The sequence below is a fragment of the Gadus chalcogrammus genome, chromosome 10, assembly GCF_026213295.1.
Source record: "Gadus chalcogrammus isolate NIFS_2021 chromosome 10, NIFS_Gcha_1.0, whole genome shotgun sequence".
NCBI lineage: Eukaryota > Metazoa > Chordata > Actinopteri > Gadiformes > Gadidae > Gadus > Gadus chalcogrammus.
Genome location: NC_079421.1, coordinates 1,155,568 through 1,176,094, shown reverse-complemented (window position 1 = coordinate 1,176,094; position 20,527 = coordinate 1,155,568). Strand labels below are relative to the sequence as shown.

General features: G+C 41.8%; 1 protein-coding gene across 1 annotated transcript; it reads left to right on the top strand.

Annotated features, from left to right (window-relative positions):
• The first annotated feature begins 7,144 nt into the window (after positions 1 to 7,144).
• Positions 7,145 to 11,310, top strand: exosc3 (exosome component 3). Its single transcript, XM_056600948.1, has 4 exons — positions 7,145 to 7,568; positions 8,135 to 8,284; positions 8,574 to 8,725; positions 9,463 to 11,310. The coding sequence occupies exons 1-4, from the start codon at positions 7,344 to 7,346 to the stop codon at positions 9,668 to 9,670; spliced, it is 735 nt and encodes a 244-aa protein (XP_056456923.1). The 5' UTR covers positions 7,145 to 7,343; the 3' UTR covers positions 9,671 to 11,310.
• Positions 11,311 to 20,527: the final 9,217 nt, after the last annotated feature.

The window sequence follows — 20,527 nt, the reverse complement described above, 5'->3', positions numbered from 1 at the left end:
AAACACATGGCGATTATTTAAATTAACCATTCACATTCAACATAATGCATCAATAAATAACTGTTTGAATGACTATTGGAGCTTTGGAAAAAAAATAGGAATTTTCCATTATAATACAAGTTCGAACAATGAGCATTGACCACCTGAACTAGATTGACCTTGAGGAATACCTGGACAAATATAAAATTCACGAAAATAATCACAATCGTTTTTCTCTTAAATCACAGTTTACAGTTCAAACTCCCCTACTTTGTTTACATGATTATACTACATGATACAGATTACTTCTCAAAGTATACACGTATCTTTGAACTAGCTGTACATCCACACTACACTGACATAACGCACATAGACATGCAGTACACAAATCAGTACAAAGTCCTACATACCCCTCTACATTGGTCCCTCTCGGACCTGTGTTTCCATTTCTATGATGTAGGGGCGCTGCACATACAAGGACAAAACAGACGCACACAGGCTGCAGTACACTGATCAGAACGACATATTGAATGAAACGGTTGGATATTCAATGTTTAATCATCTTTTAAATTAGGTATATAAAAGTAAATAACACTAAACAGATCGGTGTACTTGTGTGAACCACACTTTGCCCTGGTTAACCAAGGGCATCTCAGTGAAAATATTGTGAGGCAATTTCATTATGAACAAATTCGTTTATTGCTGACTCTTCCTGGGTTGATCTGGTCCTGGGCCACAGATATATTCGCCTATGCGCTTTTGCTTCGAAGGCACCGTACTTTTGTTATTTGTTGAATTATCTCTCTGGCAACCAATGTGGACACAGAAACGTACTGTGTTCAACAGATTATTTGCAGCTCTTTTCGATCAGCTTCCTTGCTGCTAATATACAGCCTAGTCTTTGATAAAGACTGCTGATAGGGTCAGCCTGACATATTAGGATTAGATGTATGTGAACACACTGTGGATCCTAGGAGTAAATAATTCTAGTGAACATAATCATTATATTACAATGTCATGTAATATGTATATTAACTATTTACTACTTGAAAAATAATTTACTTATTTATTATTTATCATGTTATGTCAATGAATAATGTTATCTCAGAAAACAAGGAAGAGGCATAGGCAAAACAAGATCAATGGAAAAGTACTGGATAACAATGAGATAAGCGGATTTAGCCACACATTTAATCCACAGTTCAAGAAAATATGATGAAAACGGAATGTGAAAGTAAGATAACAATTATAGAAGACCATGAAGACGAACAGAACATGGGGTTTAACGTTGCCGGGCCACAAGGTGGAGCTAAAGTGTTATAATTGTGCTGCGTGAACGTTTCGGGGCCCCAAGGTATGAACTAAAAAAAATGGTTTCGATCCAATACCAAGTACGGGGCCAAAATCGCGGATATCAATACAGAAACCAATCTTTTTATTATTAATAGCGTCATATGAATTTGGTGCGTTGTAAATTGTGAGGTGAATGCATCATTAAAGGCTAATCCCTGAATGATATGCGAAAGGTAAGCAATTATTGTATGAGTGGTAGAATATCTTTTCTACCTGCCCTCTGTGAGACCCGGGTTTGATTCCAAATTGAATCATGTATGACGTACCAAGCAATATGCTACCCAACGTAAATTACTTAATTTTAAAGCATCGTTTTTAAAAAAGGCAAATAGCAAAAATAAAGTCTTTGTTGTAAATTCAGTGTGCCAACATGAACAAACGTTTATAAACAAAGTGCGCATAATTATTTGTGGAGATCAAACAAAAAGAATAGCACTACTGTCACCCTTCATTTCTGCCCCCTAGTGGGACCCAGTCTTCCCTTCATTCAGCGCTACACGCCTGCCGGTGTGGGTGTCAGATTGACTCGGCTGCCAGATCGACTCGGGGTCCTAGATGCGCAATAATGACACACTTCCTGTAAACGCTGTCCTTTAAATGCGCATGCGCGTTTCATTCATTCCCATGTTATTCCCAAGTATTAACGATCTCCTTTTGTTTTTTAATCTATGAATAATAATCAAATGTACAAATTATTGAGCCTATACTTGGGTTATATATAAAAGAAGAATGGGTTAACTCCATTCACTGAACGGGGCGATACACTTTTTCCAGCGCTCCCAACACAGAGTCAAAACAGCGATCCACACGCAGACACTTCCGCTCTCCTCCTTCAGAATAAGAGTCCCTAACAGGAACTGGGTTACATATGCATTCATCTGTGCTTTTAGACGTGTTTCCAATGGCTTTGTTTGTGCGAAAGAACGGGCTGCGTTCAATGAAATCAAAACCAAAACGGATTGAGCCTTCTTTTTAAGTCCATGATAGAGCCCCGTCATAAACAACCCTTCCGGGTTTTGTCCGTTGGCTTGTGTCGATACGTCAAGTGTCGATACGTCATCTGTAAGCGCAGGACCCCGAGTGGATCTGGCAGCCGAGTCAATCTGGTACCCACACCGGCATCAACTCCACACACCCGTCGTCCCCACTTCCCTGCTCCCCCGTCTGGACACCACTGGACCCGTACCGGATTCCCACCATTCTCCAGCACCCCTGGATTCTCAATAAACACCTGTTCCGTTAGCCCGTCGTTCTTTTGGGTCCACCAACCTTGCCCCGTGATCGTTACAACTAGGGATGGGAATTGAGAACCGGTTCTTGTTCAGAACTGGTGCCGAGTCAACCGATTCCTTGGAATCATTAGCAAGCCTGCTTAACGATTCCGCTTATTGGTTCCGGTCGCGGCAAATGCGTCATGAAGTCCCACACATGCTGCTTTGTTTTGCTTCAGACTGCAGCAAACATGGCGCCGCCGAGGAAGAAGCGCATTGTGCGTTCACACCAAACGCGACGGGGCGATAAGATCCCATACAAAGTGAACGTAGAGACGCGTATCGGGCGAATTTTCGCGAGAGAAAACCAGCGACAAGTTTTGATATGTCGCGCCACACTTTCGCCGTGCACAGGCGAGCGCGTTCACAAGGATTTGTGCCGCGGCAAATTCGCTCGAGTTGAAATATTTCAACTTTGACGCTAATTTCGTGTGATGACAGCCAATCAGCGTTCAACAGCATGACAACTGAGTGACATGTGTAACATAACAGCCAATCAGCGTTCAACCCTCAAACTCGGTGCAGTGCAGTCCGGGGTGAACTGCAGCATGGAGGAGAAAGTGATTGTTGCAGTTTGCGACTCCCGGAGCTCTATATATAATAGTATATAATATAATATAATTGTATATATAATATCAGGGCCAACAGCTCTGTGCGCCTCCGAATGGCCGTAGCGTGGGGAGCTCTCATAGGGATTGGGCTTCTCTGGGTTTGTTTACCGGCGTTGCTATGGTTTCCGGTCTTGTGTGTTCCAACGGTTTATTAGGTAGGCCCATCTAATAAATCTCTGTCTAAACAATACTTCATTTTGTTTATGTCAGTTGAATTTTGTTACAAGTTGAATGCAAATGAGCACTGTTAGCATTCCAAAAGGCACAAGCTCTTACTTGACTGTTTTCAGTCTGTGTTTTTAGTTTTATGGCACATAATGATGGCATTTGGGCTTAAAAATCCCAATAGACCAATTGATTTGAAAATGTAAAATTTCCTAATACTAGACGCACTTCTGATCAGATATTAAAGAGATTTAATACAAACAAACACATTTGTACTTATTTTCTCACCCAATGAGAATCGATAAGGAATCGGAATCGTGAAATTCTTATCAATTCCCATCCCTAGTTACGACTACATCCCTGTACGTATCCAGCTACCTCTACACAGTATAACTGCTCCCACCAAACATGGGTCAACTGATTGAAAATTACATGTCATTTAAATAGGCGATGATTTAAGGGTATTTGGGCTTTCTTCTGTTCTATTACATTAATACAGTCACATACTGCTCCCTGGAAGAAAGCTTCACGTCCAAGTGAATCGGAGGTGTTGCCAAACACGAAACCACCCTTTTCCCTTTATCATGTTTGATTCGTTTAAACAACTAAGTGGTGATTCCACAGTAGCGAAAAGCATCACATGGCCTCTGGCGCAGGCTTTGGTGAGTTGTGAAAATGAGAACAAAACATTGTGTTTACGCAGACAGTTCTACTCATCAAAATCGAATGTATATTTATAATAAAAATAACGACCCCTTTCATGATGCTTCCGTTTATTTTCTTACCTTTTCTTTTACACAGTTGTTGGCATGCTTTTCCTCCGCCATTGTCGTCCGTCGACTGCTCTGATGTGTCTGAGAGTCAGTGAAGAGGAGGTTTTGGGAGTATTGCTGGAAGAGACCAATGGGAGTGTCGGTGAGAACACTGGGTTATCCAGTCAGAGTTCCAAGTCTAGGTTTTAGTGTCCAAAGGAGCGAGCAGGACTATGGTTGCGTGTAGGTATGTGTAATTTGGATGATAATGTGCAGCTAAGGTGTTTGGCTAAGGTGTGTAGCTAAGGTAGGATCTTTGTGGTTTCTAGGAGGCAAACAAAAACATACAACACTCAACACAACTCCACAATGCATTGCCACAAATTAATTTAAATAATACATCTTTCAACAAGCTTATAAGGTTACATAATGAAATTCATTGACCACAAAACAAACTCGCACGTCTTAGTATACGCACACAAGGAGTTCAAATGCACAGCTCTCAAGGTGTTCATTGTCTCTGAACAAAGGACAGTGGTCTAGGCACAGGTGCGGGGAGTAATTAACTAATTGACATGGGCTTATTTGGAAAATGAAAGGGCAAATAAAGGGGCGTAGCTCTGGGTCTGTGAGGAGTGGAGGGAAGCAGTAAGGCCCCGTTTACACTAAGGGAAAACGCAGATATTTCCACGCGGTTTGGCCTCTCATTTACACAAAAAAGCAGTTTTTATCTCAGAAAACGATCATTTCTAAAAACTCCGGACAAAGGCCACGTTTATACGTAGCAGGGTATTTATAGAAACTAATATTTCTCCACCACCGTTTTCAAAAATAACATTGTGCACACAACATCGTTTCCAAAAGAGTTGTCGTTTACATCAAAACGCATAAATACGCCGTTGAGCGCCATTATAACTATGCCAAACCTATGGGTGGCAGTGTAGGGAGATGGATAAAGCCATGCAGGCCAATCAGAATCCTCAGAATCAACAACAACGAATAACACAAGCATCTTCCTGTAACAAACAAACTGTAAACATAGGGCGCTCATATGACGTTAAGCATTTCCTGGCGCATAATGTGACGCTTCAGAACCTAAAACCCTGTTTCTCCCCGTTGACACGACAACACATAACCAGCGTTTTCAGAAATCTCCATTTTGGCCAGAGTTTTTAGAAATGATCGTTTTCTATGATAAAAATTGCGTTTTCGTGTAAATGAGAGCCAAACCGCGTGGAAATATCAGCGTTTTCCCTTCGTGTAAACGGGGCCAAAGTGGAGATTTCTGAAAACGCCGGTTATGTGTTGTCGTGTCAACGGGGAGAAACGGGGTTTTAGGTTCTGAAGCGTCACATTATGCGCCAGGAAATGCTTAACGTCATATGAGCGCCCTATGTTTACAGTTTACAGGCTTGATTCTGAGGATTCTGATTGGCTTGCATGGCTTTATCCTTCAGTACACTGCCGCCCATAGGTTTGGCATAGTTATAATGGTGCTCGACGGCGTATTTATGCGTTTTGACGTTTAAACGACAACCTTTTTGAAAAACGATGTTGTGTGCACAATGTTATTTTTGAAAACGGAGGGGGGGGGGGGGGGGGGGAGATATTCGTTTCTATAAATACCCTGCTACGTATAAACGTGGCCTTAATCTTCCAAACAGGCAGACATTAAGTGTATAATTTGTGTCATTTTTCATACTGTAGTGACACATGTTGGTATTGTTACCGGAGGTGATAATCGGTGTCAAATGGTAACTGCATTAAACCGTCAAATTAATTAAAAATAAAAAAATAAGTATGGGGTGTGTGTGGCTTGAAAGTACGACTATTTGAACTAGTGTTTTTGTCAGTCTTGGTCCCAGACTTGCTCAAACTGTTTTGAAGTATTTTCGCCTTTGGAGCTACTTAAAGTGGAGCCCCTATCAGCTGCCTGCTAGAGCTGTCCTTTTAAAAGCACATACAATTATAGGCGGTAAATTTAAGACCATCTCAAACACATACTCTGCGAGGTTAAGTGTGCTGAGCCGAATTTCGCCCACCAACACCCAAGCCTCCACCTGCGTTGGATGCTCCGTATGGTATCTAAGTTATACAGGTTGAGATATCTGATGCAAATGTCGGTATGCTGTTTGTATTCTGTATCTCACATGTCTATGTCATGCTTTAAATCATAAAGAAGGGAGCACCAGAAAAGACTGGAACCATACTGCCAAACTAATTAGTTCTTACCATGTCTTGCAATTAAAGTTTACATCTATGACATGAGTGATTCCTGACAGCATTGACATTGAAAAACATGCATGTGTGCAGTACATTTATTGTTATAGCCCACAGGTAGGTCAACACTGAAAAAGTAGCTTCCATGTGTGATGTTGCTAGTATTTGATATGTATCTTCATAGAGTAAAGAATAATTCGATATTTATTTTTATATTAATAATAAACCATTATTTGGAAAAAATCTTTGCTTGTTTTGATGTCCATAATAAATTGCTTAGTTACACAATACTCTAAAATGTTTAAGCAAATTCAGCGTTTAAATGCTTATTTGATTCGTTGTAGTAGCTACTGCAAATAAAATAGACGAGAAAAAGATGAAAGTTAGAACGCCCCCGGATGTTAATACGCCTTTTAGAAAGAACGGTGTAGTGGTCGTAACTTAATGACAGCCCTGCTCAGACCTTTCTCGTTATTTGCGATATATGCAAACTTGTGTATTTGGAGGGACAGTAGTTGCTCCGCAAAATACGACGGTTCATAGGGACACGAGAACACAAATACATAGACGCAGATTGAGAAGAGTGTAACCTCCACCTGGCGACCAGGGTGAGGATAAAAAGAGGGGGCTTTCTTATTCTGCTTAACTTACCTCATGGAAGCAATAGGCCTACACCAGTTCGGGGTATTGTAACTGTAATCGTTGTGATTTCAGTAAACCTAATTTAACCCTTTCCTCGTTGTTTTTTTGGTGTAGTTATTCAAAACGTAAAATAAGTAACTTTTATCATAAGAGTTAATAAAACGGACGACATCCGGCCCATCTGAAGATGTCCTCCAACAAAAACCTCTCGTTTTCGAACCACTGTTTCCATTCCTTTGCTGTAGGGGACGCTGCATTACTTTAGGATTTTACTTCGTTTTCATGTGTCACAGTTATTGCTGTCCCCCCGATGCCTGTACAACACATGGCAAACATATGACAGCAAAGCCATGGAATCGTGCTTAAAAGTTAAAGTTGGTGCGGTACTATTGCCAGGAGATGTGTTTACTTTCATCAAAACTGATACAATATCGTTGACCGAATCTCTGAAAGACGAGAAGATAATCTGTGGTCCCGGACTGCGGCGGAATGGAGACGATGTTGTCGTCTGTAAAAGTGGAGTTCTGCGGCATAAAAATCCTAACCTGTACTGGGTGGATTCTCAACAGAGACGGGTGAACTGCAACTTTGATCATGAAATTATTACATCTAAATATATGATTGGTCTTTAGATGCAAAGCTCATTTGGGTTATTTACCCACTTACAGTACTAGCCCCATCGTAAGATATTTTTTAAGTAAATCGTTGCTTTACGAGTAAAAAGAAAATACATCATACCACATGTCTGTATTGTTCTACTTTTCGAAAATCATTATGAAACATGGTCATGGTAAATAATGTCTTATAGCTATGTATCCTTGAACTTGACGTTTTTGTCAGCACAGGTTAGAGGTTTGACAATCAATGAGTCAGGTCTTTGAGGAGCAGAATGAGCCCTTAGTCTTCTTGCTCCAGAGGATTGAACATTGGGGTTCAAAGTCACGTTCTTTAGGCTGGGAGTCTTCAACTCTAACCAATATCATACATTACCTTGTATGTTCCATGTTAAACCTCCCCCTGTTGCACTCTCTTAGAGGAGGTGCAAAGACGAGCAGATCTAGTGTTGAGCAGACGGTAACCACAACATATTGCTTATTCTGTTGGTCCTAACTAATGGAAATCGATCTATCTCTCCCGACAGTACGTTCCTGTCAAAGGAGAGAGTGTGATTGGCATCGTAACGACCAAATCAGGGGATGTCTTTAAGGTGGACGTGGGGGGGAGCGAGCAGGCCTCCCTCTCCTACCTGGCCTTCGAGGGTGCGACCAAGAGGAACCGGCCCAATGTGCAGGTTGGTTTGACTATTACTAGTTATAAGAACATGGCAAGACCTATTTTATTGACTTTTTCGAAAAGGTTTGACATGATTAAGAGTTAATGAGCCAGTCAAAGTGAAAAATCATCATGTAAATCCAAAATGTGGGAAGAGTGTAAAGCACTTGTATCGAGATAAACTGTGTGTGTGTGTGTGTGTGTGTGTGTGTGTGTGTGTGTGTGTGTGTGTGTGTGTGTGTGTGTGTGTGTGTGTGTGTGTGTGTGTGTGTGTGTGTGTGTGTGTGTGTGTGGGGTGACCTCCCAAGGTGGGGGACCTGGTCTATGCTCAGTTCCTCATAGCCAACAAGGACATGGAGCCAGAGCTGGTGTGCATCGACAGCTCGGGAAGGGCCAACGGCCTGGGGGTGTTCGGGGCCGGGGGCCTCCTCTTCAAGGGGTCTCTGGGACTAGTGCGCAGGTACGGACCCCCGAGACAGCCCCCCTCTGCGAGGCGCTGCTGTTGCGTCACGTTGGGCGCCGGAAAGTGCGGGAGTTTAAGAAATGTGTTTTAGGAGGGGCGGTGGACGTTTTATCCCCATGGTTACGACCCACGGCAACGTTGTAATACTTTTTAGTACTCTTTATGTAAGGATTTTACGAATAGTCGAAGGTGAAATTAATTTGGAGATGTACTTCCCGAACTAAGAAAAAGTTGGCGGCCACTCTTATGCTCTATTCAATTTTGTTTTAAGCATACCTGCCTTGTAAAGGGCCCCAATTTAAACCCAGGTTGGATGTTGACCAACCATTATGACGCAGTTCCAAAGTTCTACCCATTAGCGATGTCTCAAGTGGGGTTGTCCAAACAGATCGTGTATGGTGGATAGATCCGCCTACAAGTTGGAACAGTCCACTGGGTGGTGGGTTGGTCTATTAATTCATCATACATTTGCGTGGACACTCCCATGTGTGATGTCACTATCGGGTACGATTCCGCCCTTATTAAATATGTAAATGGTGTGTTTGACGTGTGTCGTGTAAACTGACCACCACACCCTCTGCCTGTTGGCTCACCTTCCTCCACCTGCCGTCCTCTCTCGCCCCGTCATCTCTCTACGCCGCTCTTCATCTCTACCTCTCTCTCCCTTCCCTCCACCTCCATACATCGCTCTCTCTCTCTCTCTCTCTCTCTCTCTCTCCACCCCCCTCCCCCAGACTGCTGACCCCCCAGAATGAGATTCTGAAGGACCTGGAGAAGCTGTACCCGTGCGAGCTGGTGCTGGGGATGAACGGCCGGCTCTGGGTCCGGGCGGCCTCGGTCCAGAAGACGCTGATCGTGGCCAACCTCCTGGAGAGCAGCGAGAACATGAGTGCTCAGCAGAGGCGCACCCTGTTCAAGAGGGTGGCCGACGGAAACCTCTAGTGGAGCCCTGCTCAACGGCTCTGTTGGTTTGGTCTTCAGTGAGGGAAGGAGAGAGAGAGACGGACCGATGGGGACAGCGAGGAAAGAGTGGCAGACAGGCAGGTTACAGGGAGGGAGATCAACCACAAGAGGTAAATGGACGGAGAGCGAGGGAACTGGAGAAATATCAAGGGGACGCTGAAGAAAAGAAGGAGCAATACACAGAAAGGGGGGGATGCAGGTAAGAGGACAGAGTAAAAGGGGGTGTGAGGAGAGATAAACCAAGCCAGGGGCAGAGTGCCTGTTGTGCCAGGCAGTTGTGTTTTTTTTTAAAGATTAGAACAATGATTTGTGACATAATTCTGCTGTACATATTGCTTTATTTTCTACTTTTGAATAAATTACACTATTAATTCTGCACGATTATTTCTAGAAACGGTTTAGAAGGTTTGGGTGAATGGAACACCTATTTCAGAGCCAAATTTGTCAAATTTACAATAATATGTTGTGTATAAGACTTACTTTACTGCTTTAGATGGAACAAATAATAAAACATACATAGGCCTGTATATAGAACCTTCTATATTATATAAATTTATGCTGCTTAAGAAAAGGAAAATTTGCACTGGGGTTGCGATCTATTGATCTAAACAAGGTAAAATGAGGTCTTTATAGAACCATCACAATGACTCAACCTGGGAAATTACGCCAATAAAGTTGCATAGTTCCCCCTTAAGGCTGGCAGGGCTCTGCAGCAGAAAATAAACAACTGGCAAAGTTCTGCCCCATATCAGCAGTGATGGGCAAGAGATGTTTTTTGTACCCTTGAATTGGTTTCGGTTCGAGCTTCCCTTGAACCTATTGCCAACAACCAAAGATAAAACAATTCAAATCTAGGATACAACATCTCCCAACTATAAAAAAGGATGGGTTCATTGTAACACATAAACGCTTTCAAAATGTATAATCTTGTCTACTCTTCATGAACATCTACATCGACGAGTTGTTACGACAGTGTTGTAAAATATCTCCTCTGAAGCTGTAGGGGGAGCTCAATGCGAGCGCAAACCAAGAAAACAGCGAAGAAGTAGCCAACGTTGAATAGGTCCCCTCTAACCCACTGAAACAAGACTGTGGACATTCCCCAAGCTGCCAAAGATCAACACCACTAGCTTGCATTGATGGCCTAGGTCCCTTAGTTTATCCATGTAGAGATCATACACACAGCCTATTACAAGTAACAGCACTTCCCATCTGTCTCTGTTTAAAAACAAAACACACACACACACACACACATAGGGAGAGCGGTTGTGGTTGTCACACTTTTTTACTTAATATTAGTTTCTACAAAAAACATCCCCTGCTCAAATTCCTTTTCAGGACACAAAGGGAGACTCGTGTGTCAGTTATAAGGATGTGGGCTGTCAAATGCATCTTGTGCAAATGTGACAACCACGATGGAATCTTAAAAATGATGTAAAAAGTTTAATTTGAACTTAAAATGAACAGGCAACATGTTTTCATTCATTTTCTTCCTGTTAAAATATTCTATGTTACAAAATAATATGAATTATTTCGCACGCTTTCAATTTCCAACAATTGCAATATTATGCAATACTGAAATTAGTAAACGTTAATAGGTCTATTTAGCTACATAAATAGTTTTGTGTGATTTCAAATGCTTGAATGTTTTTGTGTGTGGGTGATATGATTCATAATAATAATATCATTAAAGCTATTGATATCATATTTTTTTATATATATTAGTGCTGTCTTAAAATGAAAAAATATTTCATCGCGATTAATTGCAATAATGTCAGAGTTAACTCGCAGTAAATCGCAACTAATGATTTGTTTTTTGTCCCATTCTTTTTTTCTAATTGTAATGCTCTTATCAACATGGAAAAGTGGATCGGCTTGCTTTTTGCAAATGTTTTTCATTTATTTATACATACATATCGTTTGAAACCAGATGATGTTAATGCAGACACAACGCTGTTTTTCTCGGATGTAGATAGCTGTACTATGAATATATCTTTCATAGTGTACAAAAAGGTGTGAGTATGTTTGCTCTGGTGCCCACACAGGATGTCGTATGATGAACTCAATGGTGAAGTTATAGCCCCATTATTCCGAGCATGCATAAGGAGGAGTTCATTGTACCAATAATTACAATCCCACTTAGCCAAACACATTCTTCCTATGTATGACTCACATTATTTATATCATCCGGTACGTATGATCCTTATCTGCGGGTGGGTCTTTCATCGATCAACAATCCGACTCAAAAATATTTGTTAATTTGACTGAACGAGATCCGAAGATATCTTCTCATTATATATATTTCCATATTAATAAATTAATATTCAATAAATATACATCTATATTTTTCAATATGTAGGACAAAGTAGTGCTCCATATTGCAGAGAAGCAATACCTATAGGCTATATTTCAGTGTACCAAAAAGGTGTGAGCAGGTTTGCTGTGTTGTCTTGTGTCGTATAAGGAAATCCATGGTGACGCTACAGCTCTGTTATTCCGAGCAATCATTAGGAGGAGTTTCTTGGAACATGCTTATCTCACTTGGACAAAACTTTTTCTTCAGCCAAAGAGACGCCTGTCCTTCTTCCTGTCCATTCAATCCAAAAGCCTCCGTAAATTTATGTTGATCTCCTATTATACTACTTTTCTGTTCTTAATTTCTTATTAATGGCTCCTATAGAGCAACCTGACACGAATCACAGCACAAAAAAATTTGTCGATTAGGGTTAGGGTTCTCTTTCTCTCATCTGGGCGCTTTCAGCAGTCTCTGTCAACGCTTGGCTTCAACCTTCTGCGACCCCTCGCCCCCCTCCTGCCAACCCCACTCCGTTGTGATTGGTTACCTTCCGGAAGAGTATGTTGCAGCATTACCATACATGGATAATCCGGATTGTTCTACGTAGATAAGTCCCGGATATTTGAACAAGTGAATCGATGGCGACCGGCGTCCCTAGTGTTTGTCGCTCAGCACAGCCACTCAGACGGGAATGTCTAAATGCATGTACGTCATTATTTGACACTTTAGTGTGGTTGAACCAACATGACTATAAATCATTATAACAAACTTTTATAGGTCATAAAAGTCGAAAAAGCATTATAGGTGCTCTTATCCAAAGCTAACTAGAAAGTGAGGCAGTAACAATTTACAACAGGGGCATTCATTAACACCAGTGTTAACCAGGGTTAATGGGTTAGGGTTAACCCTTAACCAATTCAATAGTTAACATTAACACCATTGCTTAGTTAACATAAATAAAATAATGAAAAATGTAAACCATTAGTAAAGGATTACTAGAAACATTAGTTAAATGTTATGCTTATTACTGCATTAACTAATGTTAATGGTTAATTAATGTACACTTATTGTAAGTGTCCCAGAAAGTGTCCCAGAAAGTGCCTGACCTAGTTTCTAAGAAACCACTAGGCAGTTGAATGCAGACAGTATCCTCACACACCACGGTTTGGGATCCAACTATTTGTTTCCAGAGTACCGGCGAAGGCCAGAGTCAAAAGGCTCAAAACCTCCTGAACAGCATTTTTCAGCCCCGCTAAGGAGTTCTGGAGCAAACCTGATGAACACATGCCAGAATGATCAGACTGATGTGGAAAAAGTGAGTCACGCAGCTGTTGGTTTGGCTCAGTACAGACCACTGCCCAGCTGGCCATATTCTTTGCTTTGGAGGACAGTGTTGATGTCCTCATTTGTTGAGGTCCAAATGCAGTTTGAGGCAATGTAATGTGGGGATCGGTTTGAGGTCCGAGTTTCATTACGGCAAGAAAAAGGCTACTACAGACTCAACCATACAGAAATATTCAGCATAAAACGCAGTATGTCATTCATAATCATCACTTCCATATTGCATATCCATTCGCACAATGCCATTATCACATCTACGGTAGAAAGCACTGGTGCATTTCAGCAGAGCGATGAAGATTTTACTGCCCTCAAATATCACTGAATATAATTATTGTTATTATATTATTATTATGATTATTGCCTGAGTTGACCAGTAGGACCGATAGGAATGATTTATGGAATTGGGAAGGCAAGGATAAGGAAGATATATGATAAAGTAATAGAGGGAGAGAGGAAAGGTGAATGCAGAGGACGGGTGGTGTGTCGTGGCAATTTCTCTATCAGTTTGCGTCTAAGACAGATGAGATATTTAGAGGCAAAAAGCACACAAAACTTCTACAGGAAAAAGACAATTGGTGGTCATATATATTTGCAATAAAAGTATGAACAAAGATGCATCACAACATGCATCAACAAACAACATAACAGGCAAACATTACAATAATCTGAGGCCTCAGATGGGAGTTCGCCCTGCGTCTTACTTCATACTCTAAAGGTACGCTCGGCGAAGTCCGCTGAGTGACTAAAGTCAGGAGTTTTTATACACTTAGATCGGATCCTTGAGACCAGTGGGCCCCCAATAAACCAAAAGCCTTTGTTAACCAGATGTTAATCTATTGATTGTAGTTCCTTAAGAGGTTGAGAATGTTCCTTATCACCTTTTGCTTCTCTGCGCTACCAAACTAAAGACCACAGAAACGGATGTGAAACCAGATTACATCACACGAAACACTTAAGATTTACATTTTTGACAACCCTGCAGAATAATAGGGTGGCAAGATCATACACGGAATAGTATACAAACCCTAAGTTCATAAAGAAAAACGTAACATGTAGATTTTCCATCACAGGTGCAAGTCAGAGAAGTGAGAGATGGAAATAGAATAAGGGGAGGATAATGAGGAGAGAAGGAGAGCTTCTTTCCTGGAAATGATTCGGGTCTCTGGCCTGTAAGTGTGTGTGTGTGTGTGTGTGTGTGTGTGTGTGTGTGTATGTGTTCATTAGAGAGATAAGATTGGTCTTGTGTAAAGAGACTGTAGGGGAGATAAGGGATGCAATATAATTAGCCTATGAGTCACTTGGGTCAGTGCGACCATGAGCAAGTCAACTACCGTCATACCCTTTTGGATCCGACTATTTGTACAGTTGACAAGACAGGGTTGAAAAACTCAATGCGCACGCATCAAGAGCAGAGTGAAAGAGAGAGCTGCATACTTGGCCACTCACGATAAACAAATACCACCAACCCCCTAGTATAATCCCAAAAAGAGAAAAGCTGTTCGTACAACGTGGCTAATTCCTACTGCTGCCAAACAGGCATGGTAGGGTTTGTTAGTTGTAAGAACAGAATAGCTAATGGGTTTTCTATTCTGCGTTCGGCCAATACCAGTTTTATGTGTTTATGTTCTCCCAGGGACGTGGACAGGGAAAAGTTACACAACTGTTACCCCAGTGACTCAAAAGGAAACCCAGACATGCACAAGAATTATGGAATGTAACAGTTCTGGTGCAACATAAGCGGAGCCTATAAAGTGGAATATTTCCATTAGATATTTGCAGGACAGCTTTTGGCATAGGTGCAGTTGCCTGGTTTTCCTTTAAGACCTTTGCTTGTAGATTATGGCTGCACTATTGGCAATAATGCAGCCATAATCTTCTAAAGGAACAATCAGAAAAGGAAATAGTGAACTTTTTTCTATGATATCCCCAGGCCCTGACATAGACCAATCATATTAAGCCGTCCGTCCCTACATATTACAAACCGCTAAACTCTGCTAACATATCGACTCAAATGCATTGTCCTAGTTTTGAATGTTTTTGTAAGTGTCACTCTGTTTTTCAACCAGCTCTCCAGCGTCGTGCCATGAACGCACAACCACTGGAGTCCCCGTTCCCTCCGTCCAGCTCCTCCTCCTTGTTTGTTAGTTTTCTTCTTTCTTCCCGACCGAAGGCTCTTCCCCCGTTGTGTTGTGTACCAGACGACGTGCACACCAAAGCACAAACAGATGTGTTGAGGAAGGTTGCCCACATCTGCAGATGAATCTCTGGCCTCGTAGGTTCTCTGCAGTTGTATTATGCAAGGCAACGGTTCAAGATGTGAAACAATTATCATGTGGATATGCATATTGCATATATTATATTTAACAAGGTCATCATTTTCCACTTCTCTCCCTCTGATTAGAATCTATTAAAATCAATTAAAATGTAAAAACTATTTTAAAACCATTTGATTTGAAATTGAAATTAGATTTTGCCACCCCATCTCAACCTGCCATTTGATAGGGTTTGAACACGTGAATCATGTAGACATGAGAAAGACCATATGTTGGATAAACTATAGCAAAGAACGATTGATCTGATCACAGTAAGAAAAAGGAAAAAATATGGGTGCTTACATCCACGGTCCAAATCTCAACCGATAAGCGTTCCGAACATGGAGCAGACCAAACTTTATGCTTTTGCTCCTCATTAACGTATTCATAGCACCACCGGCAGCATGGTGACCAGGAAGATTCAAAGGGAAATACATATTAGGAAAGCAGTCAATTTGACATGCTTGGTAAATACACTACCTGGGGTCTCTGTAGCACAATAGAACAGAGCAGCTCCCCTAGGAATAGTTTTGTGACCTATTTAGCAATGACAAGGAAGTGAAATCAATATGAGCCTAACGCTATCCTATGTGCTCTGAACTATCCCAGATACTTTGGATACATTTCCTTTAGGCTTGCGGTAAGGGGTTGCATAGTAAACATTTGGATCCTTGAAAGCTTACTGGAGCGAAACCACAAATATTTGCACACACAACACAAGGGGTACTTCAACCCTGTGTGGTTTCCTCTTCAGACTCAAGGTTTAATTCAAACAAATGCTAGCATCGATTAGACCTTCATTTTGTTGATGAAAATTGTGCGCATTTTATTATTTATTTGACTTTTATTGAAGGTCAAACTAAATAGGTTGCGTGGTTAATGTTTATTAAATGTAATTCATTGAAGGCTGTTAAGTATAGTATAAAAGTATAATCAGTTCTATTATTTACAGTTAAACTATTACTAAAGACATTTTAATTGTATTACGTATGTTTGATATTGATTTGAGACATTTTCTATTGTATGTTCAAGCAAGTGGTTTAAGTCGTGAATATGAATTAATGTACGGGCGGACGTACAAATGGATAGCACCAAAAAGGGAAGGGGAATCTAGACTAGAGCTTGCTGCTTGCTTGTTTTTGAAGCAAGTGCTATCCATTTGTATGGTACACCAGTACGTACGACCTGCTCTAGAGAGAACGTGACGTAATGTCCTGTCTTGCAGCAATTATAGCGTTCCCGTTTCTCATTGGCTAGTCATTCTTATTGTTAGCTATATAGCTCGAAAAAACAACAACACAATTCTACATTGAATTGCACGCACAGCAAGACTGTACAATGCCTAAATTGGGGATGGGAATGAAGTAGCAATGTAATCAAGTGTTTGAGAGCATTAAAAATCTATATTAAAAGGACCAACGTAGTACAAATACAAAGAAAATAAATCTCTTTACGGGTTGCAGCTATTTTGCTGTCGAGTCGTACGGTTAGCCTCACTGAACCCGCTCTACTTTCAGAATAGCGAGAGGGAAAGAGAGGGATTTAGAATTTGGCCCCATATGTCTCATAAGGGGCCAGGTTACCTCCCTTTTCTCTCCTTTGCCCGCCCAGAGAATTTGGCCCACCAATGAGACAATGAGCTACGACCACGGTGTGAGCGCCGTGTGTGTGTGTGTGTGTGTGTGTGTGTGTGTGTGTGTGTGTGTATACACACACTGTAAAGCAAGTGTTGTACACTTCTTTGTTATTTGGATAACCGTTCTGCTGTTGGTGTTATGGCGCATAACACACAACATAAGTTAAGGTTTACGTAAAGCTACCATTTGTTGAGGGCAACATTCCCTTTCACCTCCATGTCAACGTTCAATCTGGACTTCAGGGAGTCAAAGTTCCTTTCCCCCCCGATTCCTTCTCAACCGTGGCCGAGTTAACCCCCACTACGAGTATCGTTGTGGAAGTACTGTTAGTCCGCAAAACGGCAACAATCCCTTTCTCCTCCATGTCGCTGCTCAGTCTGTACTTCAGATTGACGTGGGAGTGGAAGTACTAGAGACGTCGGAGAACCCGACTGTCGTTTGAGATTCATAATATCATCCGGAGGCACACACAGCTTCTGGCCATGATAATAGATATTATATTATATTATTTAGATATAGAGCTCCTGGACTCGGCTGAATTTCTTGAACGTCTTCAAATACAGTATTAGGGGCCACAATGATACCTATATAGAAGCATCCATAAAATGGCATGCCATGGGACCTTTAAAAATCTTGTTTACATTATTTGCTTCTGTATAATGAAGCCATCTACCACATCACAGGTTTTAGGGCTTGCAGAGAGTTGATTATTGAAAGGTTTACACAACCAAGAGCAGGCAACGATTGTGAAATATACAATGTCTATACAACTTTATCAGTCAGTGATTCATTATCGTGTGGTGCCGATGAGGTGGATATCAGGGCCGTTGGGTCCAAAACAATCCGTTGACCTCCATGTCAACGTTCAATCTGGACTTCAGGGAGTCAAAGTTCCTTTCCCCCCCCGATTCCTTCTCAACCGTGGCCGAGTTAACCCCCACTACGAGTATCGTTGTGGAAGTACTGTTAGTCCGCAAAACGGCAACAATCCCTTTCTCCTCCATGTCGCTGCTCAGTCTGTACTTCAGATTGACGTGGGAGTGGAAGTACTAGAGACGTCGGAGAACCCGACTGTCGTTTGAGATTCATAATATCATCCGGAGGCACACACAGCTTCTGGCCATGATAATAGATATTATATTATATTATTTAGATATAGAGCTCCTGGACTCGGCTGAATTTCTTGAACGTCTTCAAATACAGTATTAGGGGCCACAATGATACCTATATAGAAGCATCCATAAAATGGCATGCCATGGGACCTTTAAAAATCTTGTTTACATTATTTGCTTCTGTATAATGAAGCCATCTACCACATCACAGGTTTTAGGGTTTGCAGAGAGTTGATTATTGAAAGGTTTACACAACCAAGAGCAGGCAACGATTGTGAAATATACAATGTCTATACAACTTTATCAGTCAGTGATTCATTATCGTGTGGTGCCGATGAGGTGGATATCAGGGCCGTTGGGTCCAAAACAATCCGTCAGCTGTGTTGTGGATACACAGAGGTAGGCTATTGTATTCTAAGGTTCTTACACGCAAGACAGAAACTAGATCTAGGCGCCAATCAGAAGGGTGACCTGGCTTACCAATAGACATCACACACCGCACCTATTCAACGGAAGGTTTAATGTTAGCTTGGCAACGCATGGCAACAATAGGCCAAAGTGTATCCTAGCGTATAAGTTTCCACTTTCATTCTGCATGAACAAATACAGAAGAGAGCCATTCAGAAAGAGACCCAACGCATAGATGTGATAAACTACAACAATCTTACACTTTATACCACAATCCAACTTTGGCAAAAAAGTAAAGGAAAATAAAAAAAAAATTAAATCACAGGAGAGATTCACATGCATAAAGATTCTGATAATTCCATACAAAGCATCACATGTGAAATCAAAATAAAGAAAATAACAAAATGCAATCAATTCATCGGGACGTGGCGGTGATTTATCTGACTATAAGCCAGCCAACTAAGGCTGTTGTCCACAGATTGAGATCAAATCAATGCAACAGAGGTCAACTCTGAACATGACAACCACCCGTGACTCGCATACATCCACACACACACACCTGATAGTCATCGGGAAAGCTCCCTGCAGTTTAATGGAGCACAGCCATCAAGACAACCCAGACGCACACCGTTTGGTCTACCAGCTTCTGAAGCACCAGTCCCTGGGAACCAGCACTAAGTGTTGCCAGGTAAGGAGTGATGGCTGCGGGCAGCCAGAGCCCTGTCCTCCAGCAGGGGTGAAATTAATGGATGGGCAATCATTAACTGTTGGCCGTGGATCAATCAAAGGACGTAGTCCTCGGAGTGATCCCACAAAGGTTTCATCGCAGAGGAATGACAGATAAAGTCACTTTTACTCAAGCTTCCACGCCACTATGCGCGTTCATCTAAACTCTAGCAGACACACTATTGGAAGATCTCTCAGCACTTGGATTAGGTCTTCAAAAGGCATTATTAAAAGGCTCAGGTGAGTGTGTTCTCTCCAGGGATAACTACATCAAACCCAGAGAGAACCTTCCCCCAACAGCATATTGATGAGTAACAGGACCCAGTAACGAGTAACTAGAAGGCACATTTTGTCATTTCAAATGAGCCAACCTGGATGCAATCATATTGCATCCACACAAGACACTCGCACGTATGCATACACACCTTATTCTTCCAATCTAAACATTTACACACCCACGGTATTTTTCTCATTAACAGAAAAAAACCCTCAACACACCCTTAAATAATCCAAAACCTCTTATCAGTTTAAAAGACACCTGATATGAGTGAATGAACTCCTGACTGGGTGGATTCAAAGTGTCAGTGAGCGGGCCTGTGACCGCCCTGCCAGCAGAGTACATTCGGTGGGACTGAGGAGCTGCCAGGGCAGGCTCGTTCCCAGGCAGCCGGGGACTGGGAGAGGGCTCCAGGTGGATGAAGCCAGGGGAAGCTCCAGCCCCTCCCCCAATAAACACACAACTTTGGTCACACACACACCCCTCCTAAAAACAGAATAAGATAATATATTATACCCCAAAACATTTATTGGGCTGAGAACCACACACACACACACACACACACACACACACACACACACACACACACACACACACACACACACACACACACACACACACACACACACACACACACACACACACACACACACACACACACACGATGGGGTTGTGAAGGAGATTCTGCAGACGTCCCAGAGACAAGCAGGCACTTTGGTACAAAGTA